General features: G+C 46.4%; 1 protein-coding gene across 1 annotated transcript in view; it reads right to left on the reverse strand.

Moving 5' to 3' along the window:
- tbc1d19 (TBC1 domain family, member 19) overlaps window positions 1-22,617 on the reverse strand; it is a 168,783-nt gene that overhangs the window by 95,585 nt on the left and 50,581 nt on the right. The window contains exons 5-8 of the mRNA XM_038791449.1: window positions 22,016-22,090; window positions 21,829-21,892; window positions 20,699-20,745; window positions 3,535-3,645 (exon numbers count right to left, since the gene is read on the reverse strand). Coding sequence (XP_038647377.1) covers window positions 3,535-3,645; window positions 20,699-20,745; window positions 21,829-21,892; window positions 22,016-22,090 — 297 coding nt within the window. The remainder of the gene's footprint in view (window positions 1-3,534; window positions 3,646-20,698; window positions 20,746-21,828; window positions 21,893-22,015; window positions 22,091-22,617) is intronic.

Consider the following 22,617-nt stretch of genomic DNA (forward strand, 5'->3'; position numbering starts at 1 on the left):
AGCTATGAAGGCATTTAAATGCCCTTGAAACCATCAAGTTATCAACAAATTTAAATCTCCTGCCCTTTAAATTTAAACAAGACCGTTTAAAAAAAGACAATGCTTGTTATTTCACTTTATTGACATATGCCCGAGGACTATAGGATTTGTGCTGCATGACTGGTTTCTCAACCTATCTCAGTGGGTGTCTGTCAGTTCAGTTTGATTGACAGCTTCAAGTGGTTATAAAGTCTTTGATGTGGGGCTATGAATACAAATGCTTGCATTTATAAGGGATTATGTACTTGAATGAATTTAAATATAGTGGATGAGCTTTTAAGTGCTTTTTAAAGTAGTGAATTTATCGATTGACATGGGTCCTGAGGTCTTCCCATGGTAGATACTGGATAGGCATGCATGACATAAGAGAAAAAGTTGGGTGTGCATGGGTTGGCATTGGGGCTATAAATGGGGTTGGCGGGGTGAAGACAAGAGGGCTGTTTTTGTTTAATTATTTTCCTTACAAGTCCCGCAGCACTGAATCAGGTTTTTCACACAGTTCACCTTTGCAACTGGGACTGTCTCTGCGCTGTTTCCGGGGAAAGTGGACCCAACTCCAATTCACACCATCCCCAATGACATACACCTGGAGCCAGAATCTAAAAGTCCAGGCTATTTTTATGACTCGTGTTTGTGGGACCAGGGGTTTTCTCGATGGCAGAGCAAAATTCAGGCCCAGGTGTCCCAAGAACCGATCGCCTGGCTTATATCTTGCTGGGGAACTGTGCACACAAGAACAAGATAATCAGGATAAACACAAGAGGTACTCTGGAGAAAAACATTACCAAACTTTAACACTTGCAGAACAGATCCAAAACAAGTTCATTGCAAAAATAAGAACGGCGAATAACAAAAATTTGACAATTAATAATTCCATTGGCAAATCTAAACAAATTAATAACAAGAGGACCATTAATTATTGTAACTATCAATTATCAAGTTGTAAAATCTAATGGTCTAAAAGTAACATTATAAAAACATCACATTAATTTACTTTAATAGGTTTATTTTAAAGAATTCCCCTCTTCCACTTCTTTCAGGGCCTTTTTTTCCAATTTTGCTTTAAATCAATCTCAGGTCCCTTTCTAACTGTCCCTTTGCTAATTCCACTCCCTTTGTTGTATATTTCTGCCACTCATATTTTCACTAAATGCATTGAATTTCTCTTGCAAATACTCAATCAGTTTCCCATTTGCAACCCAGCTGTGTCTCTGATCTATCTTGTAAATAATTAGCTGCATCATGCTTCCCTACTTCACTCCTTATTTTATTAGTATTACAATCAGTTCTTTCTCATTTCCATGAATAAATTACAGAAACTTTTGGGATGGTGAATTGGGGGAAACAACAATTTCCTAAAACTTGCATTTTGTCCCTCAGCAAAATGCAAGTCCAGAGATGTATGCAGATTACATCTATAATTTCAGAATGCATGTTGGAGTCTTGTTAACTACTAAAGCTATGTTAATAATATATTAAGACACTACTTATTCCAATCTCAATAAATCATTCATAGTACATAATGCAAATTAAATTTTAACAAGAATTCCTGTTAGATTTTTAAAAAATATTTGTACTTCACAATACTTTGGTGATGGTTCGATTTTAAACATTATTTTTAGCAATGAACAGTTTGAAATACGAGCTTTATAGTATTTTGTGATCAAAACTTATATTACTTCTGGAATTGCCATTGGAACACAAAAGGAGTGTTTGGACTGTGTAAATAATTGAGTTGTCATTTAGCTGAAACGTGCCATGTTATTCTCACTTATATTCTTAAGGTTTAATGACGTTAAAAATAAAAACATTTTTTTCCCCAAATATCTCACTGGTTTCCAGGCAAGAAATTTCCCTAATTTTTGATGACAAGGATAAATGAAAACCAACTGTACCACCTCAGGGTGTAATCGGGAAATTGCTCGAAAATGTGTTCAAAATTGTACTCATTAAGTTACAATTTAAGTTTTCAGTAATATACATTTCCATAATCACAAACCTTGGATCTTATGCAAGCCAACAGGCCTTTCCCCCTTTCCATTAAAATATATTCTTTTCTATGCTGAATAGTGATAGCCTTGTGAAAATTTATAAAAGTAACTGGAAAAAGATTTAATCAACAAAAATGATCATTTTTACTAAGGATGTCCAGTCTTCCGCCTGTGAATAACCTGATTTAAAATTATTGAAGATTACTTTAAAAAATGCTGTTTTAGTTAATTGTTTAATTGAGTTTCTTAGGAAACAAATATTTTTTGATGTTAAAAAATCTTACATTATTATAACCAGTACCGCTGCGCCTAAGAAATGTGCATCATTTGAAGAACCTTCCCAAACTAGCATAATAGGTGGAATTTGGCAGTTCAATTTGGAGATAGGGGGTGACCAGTTTTGTCAGCAGGGCCTGACCCAAATGAGTTCAATCATTAACCAATGTAAAAAATCACAGAAAACATACAAGTAACCTATGTTCACTTAATGTTTCCCCGATCTTTTAAACTATTTGCCAATTCTGTCCAGAAATTGCGAACAGAAATCAATAGAAAATCTAATGCTTCGTTTTTAAAATCTGCAAGCAAAACTAGCTTTAAGAGTCCTTATAAACTGCCACCCAAGGTCACAGTTAATCATGTTTCTTATTTTTTGTGCCATCAAAATTTAATAATGGCCCTATAGTTAATATTATATTTCTATATATAATTAATTATTTAGGTCAGAGTTTGAACACTGACCCAAGAGCCACCACTGTTTCCATCGCTTCAGTTCAAAATAAAAATTTATTTATCCCTACTCTCTGTTTTCAGTCCTTTAATCAACATCTTAGCCATGCTATCTCAGTCTCTGTAATACATGTACCTACAACCCTTCCACAGTAGCATGTTGTCAAAATTGCTTTATAAAAATCCTTTACAAAATATCAACTGCATTCCCTTTGTAATATTACACTGTCATTTCAACTTTGCATTCGTTAGACACAGCTGTGTTTTTATGGTTCCAAGCTAGGTCCTTTTGGTTGGCTGGTTTATCCCTTTTTGAACAGGCTGGTTTAGTTGCATTGGCAACCTGCTAGTCCTCACCCACAATTTAATATCCAATGATATTCGAAAGATTGCATCAAAGAATCAGTCATTTCCTATCTGACTACCTATAGCATCCTACAATGTGTGACATTGGGGTCTGGTGTCTTTCTATCATACTTTATAAATACATCAGAGTTTTACTCCTGGAAATTGATAAAGTGAACTGAAGGAATAATCCTCACAAATGCTGCAAATGTGGAGTTGGAGTGAGTAGGAAAGAGTTGGAAAAATCTTGACTTCTTGCAAAATTCCTTGACATTAGGGTATTTTCCACTTCCATCGTCTTTAACCTCGGTTTTTCATTGGTGGACCAAAATTGGCAAAATAATTTTTTCAATTTTCTTTTCGTACTGGCAAAGTAGAAATTGCTAAAAAAAAATTTGCAAGTAATCTTTTCAGGTAAAATTCCACTTACCAGCTCAGAAAGGTCTTTTACTGGCAAAGGGATGTTGATTAAACCCCAGCTGCCACGCAGGCCACTTGGATCACCACCATCATAATTTGGATTGCGAAGGTTAATTAATACCTGAAAGACCAATGATGACTTAGGGATAAAAAAAACCTCACAGCTTTAGTACTATATATGTAGGTATGTAGGGACATATACATTCTATACTTGTATTTATTTTCTTCCAAGAACTGCTTCTTGCGGCATGAAAATAGAAGAGTGAGAAATTAACATAAAACTTGCTTACGAGCTACAATTATTCAAGATCAGAGGGAGCTTCTGAAAAGAAATCTTCTCGTAAAAATGGTTTATTGAAAAATTGACTAAATACATCAAAAAGAAATTTAGACTTTGCTTTCTTTGACAATAAGAGAAGTGTAAGATAATGGGCTGGATTCTTCGCTTCAGAACTCCGGAAGCGCAAATAGCAATTGAACACAGCATCAGGCTCCACGCCCCGTGTCAGCATCAACATGCAAAACCTGCATTTGCATGCATTAAAATATTATTACTGGGTTTGGCGCAGTGATCTCCAGGCCTCCATGATCCTCTGCCACCTGTGTTGATAGTTGTGCCGTTGGCTGACAGGGAGTAGTGGGGGACGACCTGGGGAAGGTCCGTGGATCCAGGGCGTCATTCCCGTTCCCACTCCCCCCCCCCCAGGCTAACCCCCTAGGAACTTCCAGACCTAAGCTGACCCATCAACAGGATGGGTGTAGCTATGTGGACCCAGTGGGCCACCAGTTGCTGGCACTCCCCAGCTCATTTATCAGAAGCGCTGCCCCACTGCAGAGGAAGCAGGGTACGAACAAAGTGCACCCCGGACAGCGGACACATGGACGGTGGCCCTTGGCATCCTCCCTGGCCCATTGCCTGTCTCAGGGCAGAGGCCCCACCAGTGATACTATCAGCTAGCCCACTCCACAGGACCAAATGCTGTCTCCAGGCTCAGCCTGCTCACTGCACTCATGTCCCTGTGGTCAGGATGGCTCAACCTGTGCGCCACACACCGGGCCCACAGCACACTATAGCTGCGGCCCCAACAGGTGCCCACTCCCTCCCGCCCAGCCACATCCGTGGGTCCTGCCCTCCCTCATGCCACCAACATGGAGGTGGTCGTGGCACACAGCCTGGTGCCACATTGCTGGCAGGGTGTCACACAGCCCACCAAGGAGAACACCCACAGCAGACACCACAGGAGGATGCAGGACAGCATCCGCAGAGCATATCGCTGGCTTGGATCGCGCCAACCACCAGTATCTCGGCAGGCAGGGATTGTGGTGGGGTAGGAGGCTCCCTTGTGCCAGGCACCAATGGGGCCAGGAGTGCGGTGTGAAAGGCAAAGTGTCGGGAAGAATGGCCGACGAATGGGGGGAGGGATTGCGAGGGGGGGATCATGCGGATGCTGAAGTGGTTGCGGTGCAACTCAAGGCCATTGTGTAGCCTGTTGGACCTGGATGGGCATGTGAGTACTCACAATGCTAACATGACTGTACTTTTCCCCCTGCAGAGAATGTGGTATTCTGCCAGCAATGGTCGCCTTTGCCTGGCTGCATAAGCCCCTTCGGATGCACTGAGGCTGCAGGCTGGAGTTACTCGGGGAGGACCCTGCACAATAGGGGCCTGCCCCGAGGAGCAGGGGGCCAGCTGGCTGTCCAACAGACCGAGGAAGAAATGTGAAGGAGGTGACGCATCAGGCCATGCATATACAGTCGACGTCTGTCCTTTGAGGACCTGACAAACCGGCCATATGGCCAAAGCCTTCGGCTAACCAGGGAGACCTTGCGGCATCTGTGCCAGGTGATGGCTGTGGTGATATGCCTGTGAGCAATATCATAGATCGTTGGTGTGTGATCTCCAACCAGTAAGTGGCGGTGCAGCCATACCATGCGGTCGCCAGACCCTGGTCATGTGACCAGGGACTCCCATATAAGTGGAGTCACATCCGGCCATCATCAGAAGATGAATAGAGGAGATAATAGTTAGACATACAGGTGAAGCCGTGCTGGGTGCAGTTTCAGAGGAGTACAAAGAAACTCCATGATAACTTGCTCTGTAACAGACTGCTATCTTGCCACGTGTGATTCAATAATCACGGTTCAATAACCGTGACGGGCAGCACGGTAGCCTTGTGGATAGCACAATCGCTTCACAGCTCCAGGGTCCCAGGTTCGATTCCGGCTTGGGTCACTGTCTGTGCGGAGTCTGCACATCCTCCCCGTGTGTGCGTGGGTTTCCTCCGGGTGCTCCGGTTTCCTCCCACAGTCCAAAGATGTGCGGGTTAGGTGGATTGGCCATGATAAATTGCCCTTGGTGTCCAAAATTGCCCTTAGTGTTGGGTGGGGTTACTGGGTAATGGGGATAGGGTGGAGGTGTTGACCTTGGATAGGGGGTAGGGTGCTCTTTCCAAGAGCCGGTGCAGACTCGATGGGCCAAATGGCCCCCTTCTGCACTGTAAATTCTATGTAAACATATGTAAATAAAGATCCTGGTTTGGACAAGTCAACGTGTTTGTTGGATTCCTTAGCAAGGTATAGAGGCCCAAACACAACATGGTACCAAGAGTGCTGAAGATTTCAAGATAACGATTTCAGTGACAAAGTTAGGCTTTCGGCGGGCAGATCGATCAGGTGAACTCCAACCTGAGGCACCTCAACGCTCTACAGAATGCTGAAGCTCGAGATGGACAAACTGAGAGCCACCCACCAGCTTCAGATATCTGGTAATGTAGATGAAAACTGGCGGCTATTCAAGAAGCAGATCAAACACTCTATGTTTCGGCCCTAGGCCTACAGGCCCAGCCTGGTGAAAGGCGAATCTTGTTGCTGCTAACGGTCGCAGGTCCACAAGCGCTTTACTGTATAACTTGTTTGTGTTTGATAATGAGAAGGATTGCAAGAATTATGATGAAGTCGTGAGGCACTTTGATAAACATTGTTCCCCTAAAAAGAATGACATGTTTGAGCGATACATGTTCCACACGCATACCCAAAAACGTGGCAAATAATTTGAGTATTGACACTGAATTGAGGCTGAAGGTCCAGTCATGCAACCTCAGCAACCTGAAATCTACATTGATCCACAATCAAATTGTCTTTGGTGTAATTAATGATAAGCTTCAGGAAAGGTTATTACGGGAGAAAGATTTGGTGATAGAACATGCAGTTAAGATTTGCCAGGCAAATGAGATAGCTGCTCAGAGAATAGCACTCTGCTCGCACAAATATGGCGCCAACTCGGAAGAAGCCACCACCATTAGTGCAGTGACGTAAGTCATGAAGAAACATGGTCTCAGTACGGGGACCATTTTAAGCGGCCGAAAGAAGCCGCCACCACCATCTTGTGCCAAAAGTGTGGCACTCAACATGCCCCACGGCAATGGAAAAATTTGCTCCAGGTGCAGCCATATTGGGCATTTTGCAAAACAATGTTTTTTTTCATGTTTTTATTGGATTTGGTTTACATAACAAAGTATAAATACACACAGAACAATGAGAATTTTGCACGCCAGCACTAATGCGGTACCCTGAACGTTATTAACATCGCAATTGCTATTTACATGGGTTTTCGCCATTTCTTTTTTTCGCTCCTTTGTCTTTTCCTTGCCACTTTCGCCGTGGCTGTTGTGGTCCCGTGTCTCATTCCCCATCTGTATTCCCCTCCCTTCTGGCTCGCATCAAAGTTGTTCCTGCAGTCCCCCCCCCCCCCCACACACTCCTCCTGGTTCTCCTGTTGGATTTGTTTGCGCTTTTCTATTTCTCCGGACCCCCACCCCACCCAATTCTTCCCTTTTCTGTCTTGGCTACTCTCTCTTTATCTTTGGCTACCTAGTTGTTGGCCACAAATAGGTCCTAGAACACCCGAAATTCGGACAAGTTGGACAGCCAGTCTGCAGCTTTAGGCGGTGCTGCTGACCGCCAGCTGAGCAGGATTCTACGGTGGGCGATCAGGGAGACAAAGGAAAGGGCGTTGGTCCTCCTCCCCATGAAGAGATCTGGCTGTTCTGATACCCCGAGGCTCCACCCTCAACCCCACCACTTTGGACATTGCCTCGAAGAAGGCTGTCCAGTACCCAGCAAGTCTGGGGCAAGACTAGAACATATGGACATGGTTGGCCAGGCCTCCTTGGCACCGTTCACATCTGTCCTCCACCTCCGGAAAGAACCTGCTCATTCGGGTTCTGGTCAAGTGGGCTTTAGGTACCACTTTTTGTTGCGTTAGGCTCAGCCTTGCGCATGCGGAGGTGGAGTTGACCCTGTGCAGTGCTGCGTTCCAGAGTTCCCACCCTATTTCAAACCCCAGGTCCTCCTCCCACTTCTTCCTTGTCGCGTCCAGTTTGGCATAGGCCCTCTTGATCAGTCGTCCGTATAAGTCACTAGTTCCCTTTGCCTAGTATTGACTGTCACGGTGGTCGTGGGTATGTCCTTGATTTTTTTCGTAGGAAGCTGTTGAGCTGCAGATACCCAAATTTGTTGCCACCTGTTAGTTGGAATTTTTCCGTCAGTTCATCCAATGTTGTCACCCTACCGTCTGTGTACAGATCCCTAACTGCCAGTGTCCGCTCTGTCCTGCTTCCACCTTTTGAAGGAGACTCCTGTGAGCGCAGGTGCAAACCTGTGGTTGTTGCAGATGGAGAGCCTATCAGACATTTCGGTTAGGCCGAAATGTTGTCACAGTTGGTTCGACGACTAGACTGTTGCCACCACCACTGGGCTGTTGAGTACTTCTTGGGTGGGGATGGGAGTGCCGCCGTGGCTAGTGACGGGAAGGAGATCCCCTTGTAGGAATCCTCCTCTGTGAGCACCCACTTAGCTTCTGGCTCCTTTATCAATCCCTTTATTCTTTCTGCTGTCGCTGCCCAGTGGTAAGACTGCAGGTTTGGGGGGGCTAATTCCCCCCCATGGATTTTGTTTTCTGTCGGACCTTCTTGTGGGTCCTTGCATTCCCCCCCCCCCCCCCCCCCCTCACATGAACGCCATAATTAGTTTGTCCAGTGAGTTGAAATGAAAATCGCTTATAGTCATAAGTAGGCTTCAAATGAAGTTACTGTGAAAAGCGCCCACTCGCCACATTCTGGCGCCTGTTCAGGGGGGCTGGTACGAGAATTGAACCACGCTGCTGGCCTGCCTTGGTCTGCTTTAAAAGCCAGTTAATTAGCCCTGTGCTAAACCAGTCCCGTTCACAAAGGCCTTGGGGATGTAGATCGGGATGGTCCTTTTTTACTACCACTGTCAGACTGGTCAGGTTCCATTTGTGGGCGATTTAGATCCCCAGGAAATGGAATTTGTGCCAGGCCTGTTTAAATGGCAGCCCCACCAGCTCTGCCCCTCCCCCTTGCAGTTTTACCAGGTAGATCTCGCTTTTGCTCATGTAGGTTTGTAGGCCAAGAAGGCTCCAAACTCTTTGATTCTTTCCATGCTGCTTTGTGGGTCTGAGATGTAGAGCAGCAGGTCACCCGCATAGAACGAGAATCTATGTTCTCTGCCTCCTCTTCGGATGCCCTTCCAGTTATTTGCTATTTTGAGCGAGATCGCTAGTGGTTCGATCGCTAGGGCGAACTGCAGCAGGGATAATGGGCATCCCTGCCTCGTGTCCCTGTGCAGCTGGAAGTACTTAGAGCTGGTGGTATTTGGCCGTACACTCGCCAGTTGGTGAAGGTTTTTATATTCACCCAGGCGGTGAATCCTGTACCGAGCCTGGTTCACTCCAGTACCTCTATGAGGTACTTCCATTCGACTCTGTCGAATGCTATTTCTGCATCCAAGGAGGCGATCACCTCAGGTGTTCTCTCCCCAGATGGGGGTCACGATCACGTTCAGCAGGCGCCTGGTGTTCGATGTTAGCTGTCTACCCTTGCAAAGCCCGTTTGCTCTTCTGCGACCACCTCCGGTACGCAGTCTTCCAGCCTTTTGGATAGGATCTTGACCAATACTTTGGATTCTACGTTTAGTAGCGAGATGGGTCTATAGGAACAGCACTCTGTTGGGGTTTTGTCTTTTTTAGGTATTAGCGAGATTAGGCTTTTGTCAGTGTGGTTGGCAGTGTGCCCCTCACCAATGAGTCTGTGAACATCTACTGCAGGTGCGGGGCCAGTGCTGCCGCAAATATTTTGTCACCGGGAAACCATCCGGTCCTGGTGTCTTCCCTCCCTGCATGGAGCTAATGCTCTCCATCACCTCTCCCAGTTCTAGCGGTGCTTCTAGGCCCTGTTTCCTATCCTCCCCCTCAAATGGCATGTCCAGTCCATCAAGGAATTGCTTCAACCACGAGTCCCCTGATGGGGGCTCCAAAGTGTACAGCAGCTGGTAGAACGCCTCAAAGGCTTTGTTGACCTTGTCTGGGTCCGTTTCTAGTATGCCTCTGCTATCTCTAATTTGTGCGATCTCCCTTGTGGCTGCCCGCTTTCTCAGCTGATGTGCCAACAGGCAGCTGGCCTCGTCTCCGTGCTCATATAGGGTTCCCCATGCCTGGTGGAGTTGGTGCAACGCTCTCGTCGTGGAAAGCAGGTCAAAGTCCATCTGTGGCTTTTTCCTCTCCACCAGGAGCTCTACAGTCAGCCCTCAAGATTATCGCCAGTCTCCCTCCAGTATGGAGTCAACTAGCTGCTGCCCAGCTGCCCTCTCCTCCCTGTCTCTTCGTGCTTTAAAAGCAATAATTTCTCCTCTGATCACAGCCTTTAGCACCTCCCAGAACATGGAGGGTGAAACCTTCCCGTTCTGGTTGTTACTTATATTCGTCTGTGGCCTGTGATATTTTCTCGCAGAAGGCCCAGTCAGCCAGTAAGGCTGTGTCCAACCTCCATGTGGGGCATTGGGCACTGCCTGACTCCAACCTCACAACCATGTAATGTGGAGCATGGTCGGAGATTACGATTGCGGAGTATTCCGCCCTAATCAACCCCGGAAGCACCGATTTCCCCACTACAAAGAAGTTGATCCTTGAGTATTCATTATGGACTGGGAGAAGATGGAGAATGCTTTTTTCCTCTGGGTGGGTGAATCGCCATGGGTCTACCACCCCCACCTGCTCCATAAAAAGGCCCAGCTCCTTCGCCATGCTAGAGGTGCTTCCGTTTTGGGCTTCGACCTGTCCACCCATGGGTCCTGTACGCAGTTAAAGTCTACCCCCCCCCAACCCCATGATCGGTCAGTGCGTATCTATGTTGGGAATTTCTGCCATGGTCTTCTTTACCAGGGGCTGGTTTAGCTCACTAGGCTAAATCGCTGGCTTACCAAGCAGGCCAGCAGCACGGTTCGATTCCCGTACCAGCCTCCCCGGACAGGCACCGGAATGTGGCGACTAGGGGCTTTTCACAGTAACTTCATTGAAGCCTACTCGTGTCAATAAGCGATTTTCATTTCATTTATAAACTCCATGTCGTCCAGTTGGGAGCGTACACGTTAGCGAGGACTACTGGTGCCCTGTCAAGGGAACCGCTGACCATGACATAACGTCCCCCTGGGTCCGTAACGTCCTTGTCGCTGTGAACATCGTCCTCTTATTAATTAGAATGGTTACCCCCTTGACCCTCATCCCGTAGCAGGAATGGTACATCTGTCCCACTGAGCCCTTTTTACCCGCAGTCAGTCCTTTTCCCTCAGGTGCGTCTCTTCGAGGAAGACTGTGTCGGCTTTCATATTCCTCAGATGGGCGAAGACTCTGGCTCTTTTCACTGGGCCATTACGTCCCCTGACATTCCAGGTGACCACCCTAATGGGAGATTTTTGTCCCTCCGTTCCTGTGGGTTTAACCATATTCGCTTGGTGGACGTGCCCCTGCACTCCGGGGTTTCCCTTTGTTAGGGGGCTGTCGAAAATGGCCACGGTCACTGTTCTCCCCATAAGAACGGGTCCCTGCGCGGAGGGTTTCCCTCTGTCCAGGGGGCATCCAACATTGCCACCAACTGTGCATCTGCCACGTGGATATGCCCCGTACTCCGGGATCTCCCTTCGCTCAGGCACCGTTCTAGCTCGTTGCTTACAGCGTCATTTTGTTCCAAGCCATCAGTTGTGGCCTGATGTGGCCATTCTGCCGTTATCAATCTATCCTTGCCTGTTTCTTTCTCTCTGTGCCCCCTAGTCCCCTTCACCCCTCCCGTAGCCCGCTCCCCCGACCCTCTTTGCCCCGCTTCTCTCTCTGCTTGCCACCCCGTCCCCGTTGTTAGCCCCCCAAAACCGCACCCCCCCCCCCCCCCCCCCACCTGGCATTGTCCCCTTGCTAGGGGCATGCCACAATCTCTGTCTTTCGCATGAGTCCCGGCGCTAGTGTGGCGGTGTTTTTCCTTTCCTCGTCCGCTCTCTGAAATTCTTACCACTCTGTCCTCTGGCTTACCATGTACTTTTCTGGAAACTATTCATCGTTCCCTCTTTCGCTATCCTCGCTTTTCAGAACGATGCCACATTCTCCCACGTAAAGCGGTCTCTTTGGTGGTGACTTGATGTTGGTTGTACAGGTTGTGTGGGGGGAGTGAAGATAAGGCTCTTTTCTCTCCCCTCCCCCATGTTAGCCCATTGCAGCGTTACAGTCTCCTTCCGTGGGCTCCTCATCGTTTCCCCTGTTGCCGCTTTTCCAGCCCACACTTCGCGGCAAACATATCTGCCTCCGCAGGGACTGTAAAAAAGTGTTCTTTGCCCTGCTATGTGATCCAGAGCTTGGCTGCATACAGCATATCAAATTGTACACCGCTCTTGTGCAGCGCGGCCTTTGCCTTGTCGAACTCGGCCCGGCGCTTGGCCAGGTCAGCCCCAATGTCCTAGTATATCCGTATCTTATATCCTTCTCAGCTGCAGTTTTTGGACTGTCTGGTCCAGCACAGGATTCTCTCCCGGTCTTGGTACCAGTGCATTTTTGCTGTACTCTCCCTTGGCTGGTCCCCAGCTTTGGCTTTAGACGGAGCGACCGGTGTGCTCTGTCTATTTCTGTGGGTTGGAGAAGGTCTCCCTTCCCCTCAGGTTGACCAGCATTTGGGCCACATAGTCTGTGGGATCCCTACCTTCGATCCCCTCCGGCAGACCCACAATTCGTTAAATTTTGCTGTCTCAACCGGTTCTCTCGGTCCACGACCTTTCCTTTTAAGCTGTCCTGTGCCGCGACCAGTCTCACCACCTCTTTTTCTTGGGCAAGGATCCGGTCACTCTGGTCCATTGCAGCCCTTTCCAGGTCTGTGATCGTCGCTTCCTGGGCCTCCAATCTCTTTTCAGCTTTGTCCAGGGTGAGCTGCATATGCGCCAGAGCTTCGTCTACCACGCCCTTGAACGTCCGTATTTGTCTCATTCCTGTGCTCCCTCAGTGCTCTTGAAAGGAATGCCATCCAGCCACCCCAGTGAGGGAAGGCTTCATGCCTGGCTGGTCAGGCCCTCTCGCTCCAGCGAAGTTTGGATTTTGCCGCCTCGTACCAGTCGGCTCGTCCGTTCGTTTCTGCTCTAGGCTCTTTCCACTCTTGCTCACTGCTCGGCCTCTGGACTGACTTTTGCCTGGTATCCTTTTCTTTTTTCTTTTTCCTTCTTTCCCCTGTTGTTCTGCTAAGGTCGGGGGGAATGAATTGTCGAGATTTTAGACGTGTTTTCAGTGAGAAGTAGCTATTTTGCAGGTTCATGGGAGGGGAGCCACCTGATGTGCGACTTCTCAGCACATCCCAGTCACCGGAAGTCGCAAAACAATGTTTTGTGCGTTCTACAATGGACCATGCACGAGCAATGCATGCAGTTGATGAGATAAATACCAAAGAACAGTTTTTCATCAATCTCATCACTGCGAGGAATCAGAAGAGTCCAAAAAAGAATTATGGAAACACAATCGTCAGGAAAATTGAAGCTAGTAAGAACGCTCCGGAAACCTTTCAATCTACATTGAAATCGATGGTGATACAGGACAATTCTCCAACACGATGTAACTTTGACCCGAAAGTGACAGTCAACATTGGGAATGGGTCTGCCTTGCAAAAGCTGAGCGTGCAGCAGAAATTCGCTGAAGGCCAGGGCTGCCAGTGGACTTCGGAACAAGAACAATGGAGACCTTTGGTGTCTGCTAACTAGTGCTATGAGAGGCAGACATGAGGCACACGCTACTTTTCCAAATTGTAGACATGGACATCGACTCCATCCTAGGAGCGAAATCATGCAAATCCCTGAATCTAGTTGAGCGGCTATGTGCCCTATAAAATGGCTGGTCAATGAACACTTTGGATCCCTACAAGATTACAGTGTGCACGGTTTATGAGGATTCGGAAGAGAGCCAGGTGGAGGATGACAAATCAGACGAGGGGATGGAACAGTCGGTGAGCATTCCACAATTCTGGTTAACAGTCTTCAAGAACATGCATAGGTTCAGTGGCATGATACGGGGACATGACAAACCCGTATTAAAGCATCAGCAAGATGTGAGTGTTAAATGGACAGAGCATGGGAAGCCGTGGTCCTTCACTCTGGAGTTTAAATTAGAGCCAGTTGGATTCGCAGCCGCTTAAATCATTCTTTGCTGAACCACAAACCATCAGTTGCACAGGCTGCAAAATCGACTGGAGGGAGGGCAAGAATGTAACGAGAACAATCCAAACGTAACCAAAGCACAAAGGTCGAAGCACTCTCAGAACAGTGACGAAAACTATACCAAATGAATCGTTCATCAATTTCTCCAGTCCCACTGAATTTCCACAGCATGGAATGTTAAGCCAAGGTTCGGTGGCCAAACTCAAAGCTGACTTTGAACTTGGCGCCCCATTGCATGAACAAATAATTCCGTATGCAATGCTACATTTTACAGGAGTGATCATTGCAGACAATGTTGAATCCAATGACGACTACTACGAACAGCTGCTCGAAGATGTTGATGGTGATGCAGAAAGTGATGGCAAGGAAAATGAGATAGATGAATACCAGTATGAAACACTTGCAGATCTTTACCCAGAAGCAAAGACGGGCTCAATGAAAAGACTCAAGAAGTGCTACATAGGTGGTTTGGACGAAATGAAGCAGTGATCGCAGGGGACTCCCAGACCGCGCTGAACTCTGAGAAGAGCGGGAGTTTGGAGATAGCGCATTTAAAAATTGAAGCTGCTGATACCACAGGAGAACAGCTGCTGACCAAGCCAGAAACGGAAGGAATCATTCCAATATTGGAGAAACTGGCCTCAGAGGTACGTGGTGACTCATTCATGGTCTTTGAAATGGTTCCTGTAATTCATTCCCAAACCATCGACAACACTGATAATGAATGGGAAGACATAGATGACGACTGTGATGACAGCGATTTGGATGTTGCAGTAGTAGGCGACTCTGAGAATGACCCTGAGGAAGAGCTGATTGCAATCTCAATATGCAGTTCCACAGACCACTCACATATTTGTGAGTTTGACCAAGAAGACCCAGTGCCTGGATCACCACAACCAGAGAGCATTATAATCTCAAGTGATGAAGAGCCAGTGAGTGATGCTCCAGCGAGCCAAGAAGGAGCGACACCTGTAGACCCAGTTCCAAATTAGCTCAGACACCAGAAACCAAGGTGCTACAACAGGTCAATGAGACCGCAGAAGGGGGCGTGGTCATACCACCCAAAGATGACGCGACACCTGAAACTCTGCACGCCTCTTAGTACACGGCAACAATCAGCATCACACCAGAGGCTGCTACACCAAAACACAAAAGCAAGAGACACAAAAAAATACATCATCGTGTTCTCAAAATAAAGAGAAGGAGGAGAAGACTGGGAGAGCTAGCTCATCCCACCAACAAACCAGCAACGGAAATAACTGCAAGTAGCAAACAGGAAGCGCAAAAGAAAGAGACTAGTGACACAAGTGTGGCAGTCATGGACATAGGCCTTCCAAAGGCACAGATCAAAGAGGAAGAGAAACAAGAGGCTGGCATGAAAACCAGTCCGAAGATGCTGGCAACAGCTCAAATGATCACAGAGGTGATCCTATGAGGGAAATCCAATGATCTGTGCAGAAAAGAAACGGACACTGGCCAGGCATATCATGTTATCGACACCCTATTAAAACTCATTTACCTTGTTCAACAAATATCATGATTGTATAAAGTTAAAAGATCAATGTTGCTTGTGAACATATCTTAATGTTGTATGAGGAAGAGGGATGTGGTGATATGCCTGTAAGCAATATCATAGATGCTTAATGTGCAACCTCCAACCAGTAGGTGGCGGTGCAGTCACACCATGCGGTCTTCAAACCATGGTCATGTGACCAGGGATGCCACATAAGTGGAGACATACACATCCGGCCATCATCAGAAGATGAATAGAGGAGATGGTAGTAAGGCATACAGGTGAACAGTCGTGCTAGGTGCTGTTCCAGAGGAGTACAAAGAAACTGCATGATAACTTGTTCTGTAACAGATCGCTATCTTATCATGTATGATTCAATAAAGATCCTGGTTTGGACAAGTCTAAAAGTTTGGTGGATTCCTTTGCAAGGTACAGAAGACCAAACATACAATGGCACACCTGGAACCACTGAAGTATGGAAGTTTCACTGAACACTTTTGCCACAGGATCATTCCAAGCACTGAGTGGGGAACTGTCTGGGATCTCGCAGACATCCGTTCACAGGTGCATCCGCAACGTCACAAATACTCTATATGCCCCTGGCAGCAGACTGTATACACTTCAATGTGGGCCCAGCCCACTAGGTTAGCCCGGCAATGGGATTCGCCGCCATCGCTGACACTCCCCAGGCCCAAGGGGGTGATCCATCTATGGGCACCGACGCATGAGGGGGTGCCCTTCATCAATAGGAAAATCTTCCACTTCATGAATGTGCAGTTGGTGGGTGACCACCGGCTGCACAGCATGCATGCTGCGCCCGATACTCAGGCAATGTGCAGGGAGCATTTTGTCCTGGTGCACTCGACGTGCCCAACCCCTTCGAGGCGCTCCCCTGGTGAAGGGTTGTCTCCTGGGTGACAAGGGATATTTGCTGCGGTCATGGCAAATGATGCCTGCCCCGAGGCCTCACACCGACACGGAGAACCGTTACAATGATGCCCGTGCAGCATCCTGGAGCATCATGGGCAGCACAAGTGATTAGTACTGTGGTTTCACAGCGCCAGGGTCCCAGGTTCGATTCCCTGCTGAGTCACTGTCTGTGCGGAGTCTCCACGTTCTCCCAGTGTCTGCGTGGGTTTCCTCTGGGTGCTCCGGTTTCCTCCCACAGTCCAAAGACGTTGTTGCTCGTTTTACTGGAGTGTATTAACACGCCTCCGTTTAAAGGCCGTGTGCTTAACACTACTATGGCTCTGTGTATGTAATTATGCTCAGGAGTCGCCAGGTGCCGTATTTAGACACCTCACAAGTATATCAAGGTCAGGTTCAAAGTAATAAATCTGTACACCGATTAGTAAGTCCAAACGATTGATATTTATTATGACAAATATAATAAATACACATGCATACGCTAAAGAGACTAACTTACTTCTAATACTAAACAACTAAAATACTTATCTAGACAGGAACAGGCAAGGTCAGGGAGCAAGGCCTTCGTCCCGTTCTTGGTCTGCAACTATCAGGTACTTAAAGTTGTCAGGATCTAGCAAGGTCTGGATCACGTAGCGATCGTTGTATTGGCACTTACAGTTCGATGGCTGATGGCTCAACGGCTGGTGATGGAACTGGAGTCAGGATGCGATGTAGCAGCAAAGCGGAGCCGGAGCAAAAGTAGCAGTCAGAGCCGGAGCCAAAGCAGACCGAACCATGTGCGGGGTCTACTTTTATAGTTCCTAGAAGTCCGTGCCCCTTCGGGGCGGGCCTTTTACCTGCCATGTATCGATTGGGCCTTTCCCAATCGATATCTTCTAAACCCCCCAATCTGAGGGTCGTCCCTCGATGGGTGGGCTGTCCCTATGGTTCTTTGTGTTGGATACTATGGTGCCGTTCTGTCTGGGCGTCTACTCAAAAGTATCCATTCATACTTAAATGTTTCTATTGTGCGGGGTCTGGATCTGGATCACCTCATTACTATGTAGATCTTGTTGCCATTTACACCTTTGGCTGAAACTCTGCACCTGGCCAAAAACTGGTTTCTGTACGTGCAGAATGCTAATTAGTCTCCTGCAAACTGCTTGTCCTTGCTAAGACTGTTTTTCCCTGCAGCCTTAGCAGTTCTCCATTTTGTAGCCCAGTGTCCATCTTAGGTGGCTACAACGTGCAGGTTAGGTGGATTGGCCATGATAAATTGCCCTTAGTGACCAAAAACGGCCAGGATGGGTTATTGGGTTATGGGGATAGGGTGGAAGTGAGGGCTTAAGTGGGTCAGTGCAGACCTGATGGGCCTATTGGCCTCCTTCTGCACTGTATGTTAATGTAATGTTCAGTGGTTAGCATTGTTGCTTCATAGCGGAAGAAACCCCCGTTCGATTTCCATCTGTTCAGAGTCTACACATTCTCCCTTGTGTCTGCATGGGTTTCCTCCGGGTGCCACATTCCTGAATAGGTGAACTGGACATTCTGAATTCTCCCTCATTGTAGCCGTTTGCCCTGGTTTGCTTTAAAAGCCAGCGATTTAGCCCAGTGTGCTAAACCAGCCCCTTTTATGAGACCTCTTGCCTTCAAACCTGCCAGCAGGCACCATACATTCCACACATGTTTTCATTAGAGTTAGGAACTTCAACTTCTTTTGATACTGTTGGTGAGTGAACCCCCCCCCCTCCACATTACTGTTACTTTGGGGTATGGAGGAGTCAAAATGGTGGGTGTCTGAGAGAACCATTCTACATTTGGCCCCTTTATAAGGGAGCTAAGGATATAATGGCCCAGATCTTGCAGTAAGAATAAAGGGATTAAGGGTTATGGTGTTCGGGCCGGAAAGTGGAGCTGAGTCCACAAAAGATCAGCCATGATCTCATTGAATGGCGGAGCAGGCTCGAGGGGCCAGATGGCCTACTCCTGCTCCTAGTTCTTATGTTCTAATATTCACCTTCATTGATCCTCAGAAACTAACAACAACTTCTGGAGTCTATCCAGGTGCAGCTCATTGTGGAAATCCAGGAATTGCTGTCAGTGATCCAACTTCTCCAACGGAAACCTGGAAATCCCTTTGACTCGGCACCAGATTCAAATCGAGACAAGGAAGTAGAAATCCATGCCACATGAAGCGGTGGTTATGAAGCGCATCACCTCCATACTCCCAGAATGCCATGATCCACTGCAATTCGCATACCCTCCGCAACCGGTCTACAGCAGATGCCATCTCCCTGGCCCTACACTGATCCCGAGAGCATCTTGACAAGAAGGACTCCTACATCAGACTCGTATTTATTGACTACAGCTCCCCATTCAACACCATAATCCCAGCCAAACTCATATCAAAGCTCCAAAATCTAGGACTTGGCTCCTCACTCTGCAACTGGATCCTCGACTTTCTAACCCACAGACCACAATTAGTAAGAATAAACAACAACACCTCCTCCACAATAGTCCCCTATACCGGGGCCCTGCAAGGCTGCGTACTTAGCCCCCTACTATACTCGCTGTGCACATACGACTGTGTGGCAAAATTTTCTTCCAACTCCATCTGCAAGTTTGCTGACGATACGACCATTGTGGGCCGGATCTCGAATAATGACGAGTCAGAATACAGGAGGGAGATTGAGAACCTAGTGGAGTGGTGCAGCGACAACAATCTACCCTCAACGCCAGCAAAACTAAAGAGCTGGTCACTGACTTCAGAAAGCAAAGTACTGTACACATCCCTGTCAGCATCAATGGGGCTGAGGTGGAGATGGTTAGCAGTTTCAAATTCCTAGGGGTACACATCTCCAAAGATCTGTCCTGGTCCACCCACGGCGACGCTACCACCAAGAAGGCACAACAGCGCCTATACATCCTCAGGAAACTAAGGAAATTCGGCATGTCCACAATAACTCTTACCAACTTTTACAAATTTCTATAGAAAGCATCCTACCTGGCAACATCGCACCCTAGTATGGCAACTTCTCGACTCAAGACCGTAAGACACTTCAGAGAGTCGTGAACACAGCCCAGTCCATCACACGAACCTGCCTCCCATCCATTGACTCCATGTACAGCTCCCGCTGCCTGGGGAAAGCGGGCAGCATAATTAAAGACCTCTCACATCCGGCTTTGTCACTCTTCCAACTTCTTCCATCGGCAGGAGATGCAAAAGTCTGATAACACGCACGAACAGACTCAAAAACAGCTTCTTTCCCGCTGTTACCAGACTCCTAAACAACCCTCTTATGGACTGACCTCATTAACACTAGACCCCTGTATGCTTCACCCAATGCTGGTGTTATGTAGTTACATTGTGTACTTTGTGTTGCCCTATTATGTATTTTCTTGAATTTTCTTTTATTTCCTTTTCTTTTCATGTACTTAAATGATCTGTTGAGATGCTCGCAGAACAATACTTTTCATTGTACCTTGGTACACGTGACAATAAACAAAATCCAATCCACATGGATGGCTAGATTTTTGTGAGCATCTTTCTTTGAGGTCAGCAGTGAGCAAAGCAAAATCCAAGAAAATGTTGGATAAAAATTTCTATATGCATCCAGGCCTCAAGTGACCCCAATCACAACAGGGTGAAGGAAGACACTTTGCATCTCTGCAGCAGTCAGAATGCCTTCTCTCACAGGATGACATCAGTTGTTGCCACTCAGGCGGTGAGGACAGGAAAACTTCCATACTAGGAGCCACCTTCTCGCAGCCACTCTATCTGATGGGGAAACACAGTTACATCACTGTTAACCCCTGTCACGGAACAGGAACTGGGCTTCCACTCCATCCTCCAGCATATGAGCAGTTTTCCACACCGCAGTTGTCACTATTATATACCTGCCACCCAGCATCCATTTCTTGAAACCTCCCGCTGCTGGACAGCATCAGAAGTGTTATAGAATTTCAGTCAGTTGCAGACTATCACAAGTGTTTCTTACTTATTCACTACCACAGTTGGCTAACAATTTGACAAAGATACATCAAAAAGCAAATAATTAAATTTCTTTCCTGATAACACCAATTTTATTTGCTAAAGTTTTAGATCAAACATTGAAAAAGCAATCATGCAGAAATTAATGATGTCACACTTAAAATAACAAACCAGTCCACAATTCTGATTTTTTGACTGTGGATAATTGTCAGATCAGGTAGGAAATCTTACCTCTAGGAAATCTTTAGGAGCATAGACCGGTCGGAAGTGGCTCAAATCTAGGAAAAAATTGTGCCCAAGAATTTTGTTCCAGTGGTTTCAAAAAAGCAATAGACACTCATCTGGTCATAAAAAAATCAATTAACTGGGGAGAGGAATAATATCAGAACACTTCTCATGAGAGTTAACAACAGTATGAGCAATTCCCTCAGACTGCAGAATTTAAATTGTATTCCTACTAATATAGACAACTCTACAGAATAACAGGACGATGTGCTCTAGAAGCAGCTTTGATAGCAGTTTTCACACTGCACACAGCATGTAAAGGAAAGAAACAATCTAACATTGCATCAACTACACAGAACTCAATATGGATTTGTGGTTTCTTGAAATTTGAAATGTTTGCTCCAATTCCTTTAAATTAATCTTACATTAATCATTTAAAGGACAACTTCAGTTTATCAGTATATGAAGCACTCAACAATAAATTGCAACATGGAGAAACATCTGAATATGCTTGACAGAGGCATGATCAACTAAATGTGGACACCAAGTTCAAGACATATGAGGAAGAATTAGAGCTGTGTTTAAAGGAGGGTCTTAAACTAACATCTGTCAAAAAAATCATAGAATCATATAACCTCCTTCTGCACTGTAGGGGTTCTTTAACCCATTGAGTCTGCACTGACCATCTGAAAGTGGACCCCACCTAGGCTCTCTCCATTGCTCTATCCCCATAACCCCACCTAACCTTTTAGACATTAAGGGGCAATTTTAGTATGGCCAATCCACCTAACCTGCACATCTTTGGACTGTTGGAGGAAACTGGAGCACCCGGAGGAAACCCACACAGACATGGGGAGAAACTGCAAACTGCACACAGACAGTCACCCAAGGTCAGAAGTGAAGCAGGATCCCAGGTGCTGTGAGGCAGCAGTGCAAACCACTGTACCACCATGCCACCTGAGAGAGAGCTGACTGGTGATTATTTAACCTGAGGTTAACACCTCAGACGAAGGGCAAGGTTGAGAAGGCAGGCCTTCATGAATAACCTCAGCTGGTACAGGAATTGAACCCACACTGGCACTGCTCCACATCACAAACAGGCCGTCCAGGCAACTGAGTTAACCAACTCCCTTTACCTGGTTCATCAGTCCCCATCTCATTCCATTTGTTCAAAAGTTCCTTCTGCTCATCTGTTGACCTCTGTATGGAGAAAAAATATGGTTTGAATAAACTATTATTCAGTGGCTTCAATCTTTATGTTTCAGTATTTCATTTAAGCATAAAAGTTAATTTTAAAGAGTAATGCAATCTGGTTGTTCCAACCTTTTTGGCTAAAGGGACAGCTAGCTCAGCACACATACTATTTAAACTTTTCAGAACGCGTTTTTCCCAGTTTACCTGCAAAAAAAGCAAAATCTTAGAAGACATGTTCACAAACATTACAGAGTTGCATATGCATACACTACATCCAGCTTTATGAATCCCGATAAATCTTTACTTATTTAACATTTAAAACAATATTGCATTGTTAACATCAGTATTGTTTCACATCTTTATAATTTGTTTTATAATTTGTTTTCTCTCAGTTGGTTACAGATGATGAATAAATTAGCTATTAGGGAATACTAACACAGAAACATCGATTGTAATATCATTAACGACTTGGACACTTCATGCTCCACCCTTCCGTAACGCTCCACACCTCATAGACAAAAGTCTTGTGGACGTGAATTAGTGCAAGTATTTACAAGCGGGGATTAGATGACATGGCTGCGGAGGGGGAATGGGAGGTTAAAAAAAAGTCATAAAGCTTCAAGAATTGTTGGGCTTGCTGGGGGTGGCTGTCGGGACCGGGGGCAGTCACGGCGAACGACTTGGTGACAAGTCTGTGGACTCAGGGTGTCCCTTTCGGGATCGGGGTGGTC

The sequence above is a fragment of the Scyliorhinus canicula genome, chromosome 3, assembly GCF_902713615.1.
Source record: "Scyliorhinus canicula chromosome 3, sScyCan1.1, whole genome shotgun sequence".
Lineage (NCBI taxonomy): Eukaryota > Metazoa > Chordata > Chondrichthyes > Carcharhiniformes > Scyliorhinidae > Scyliorhinus > Scyliorhinus canicula.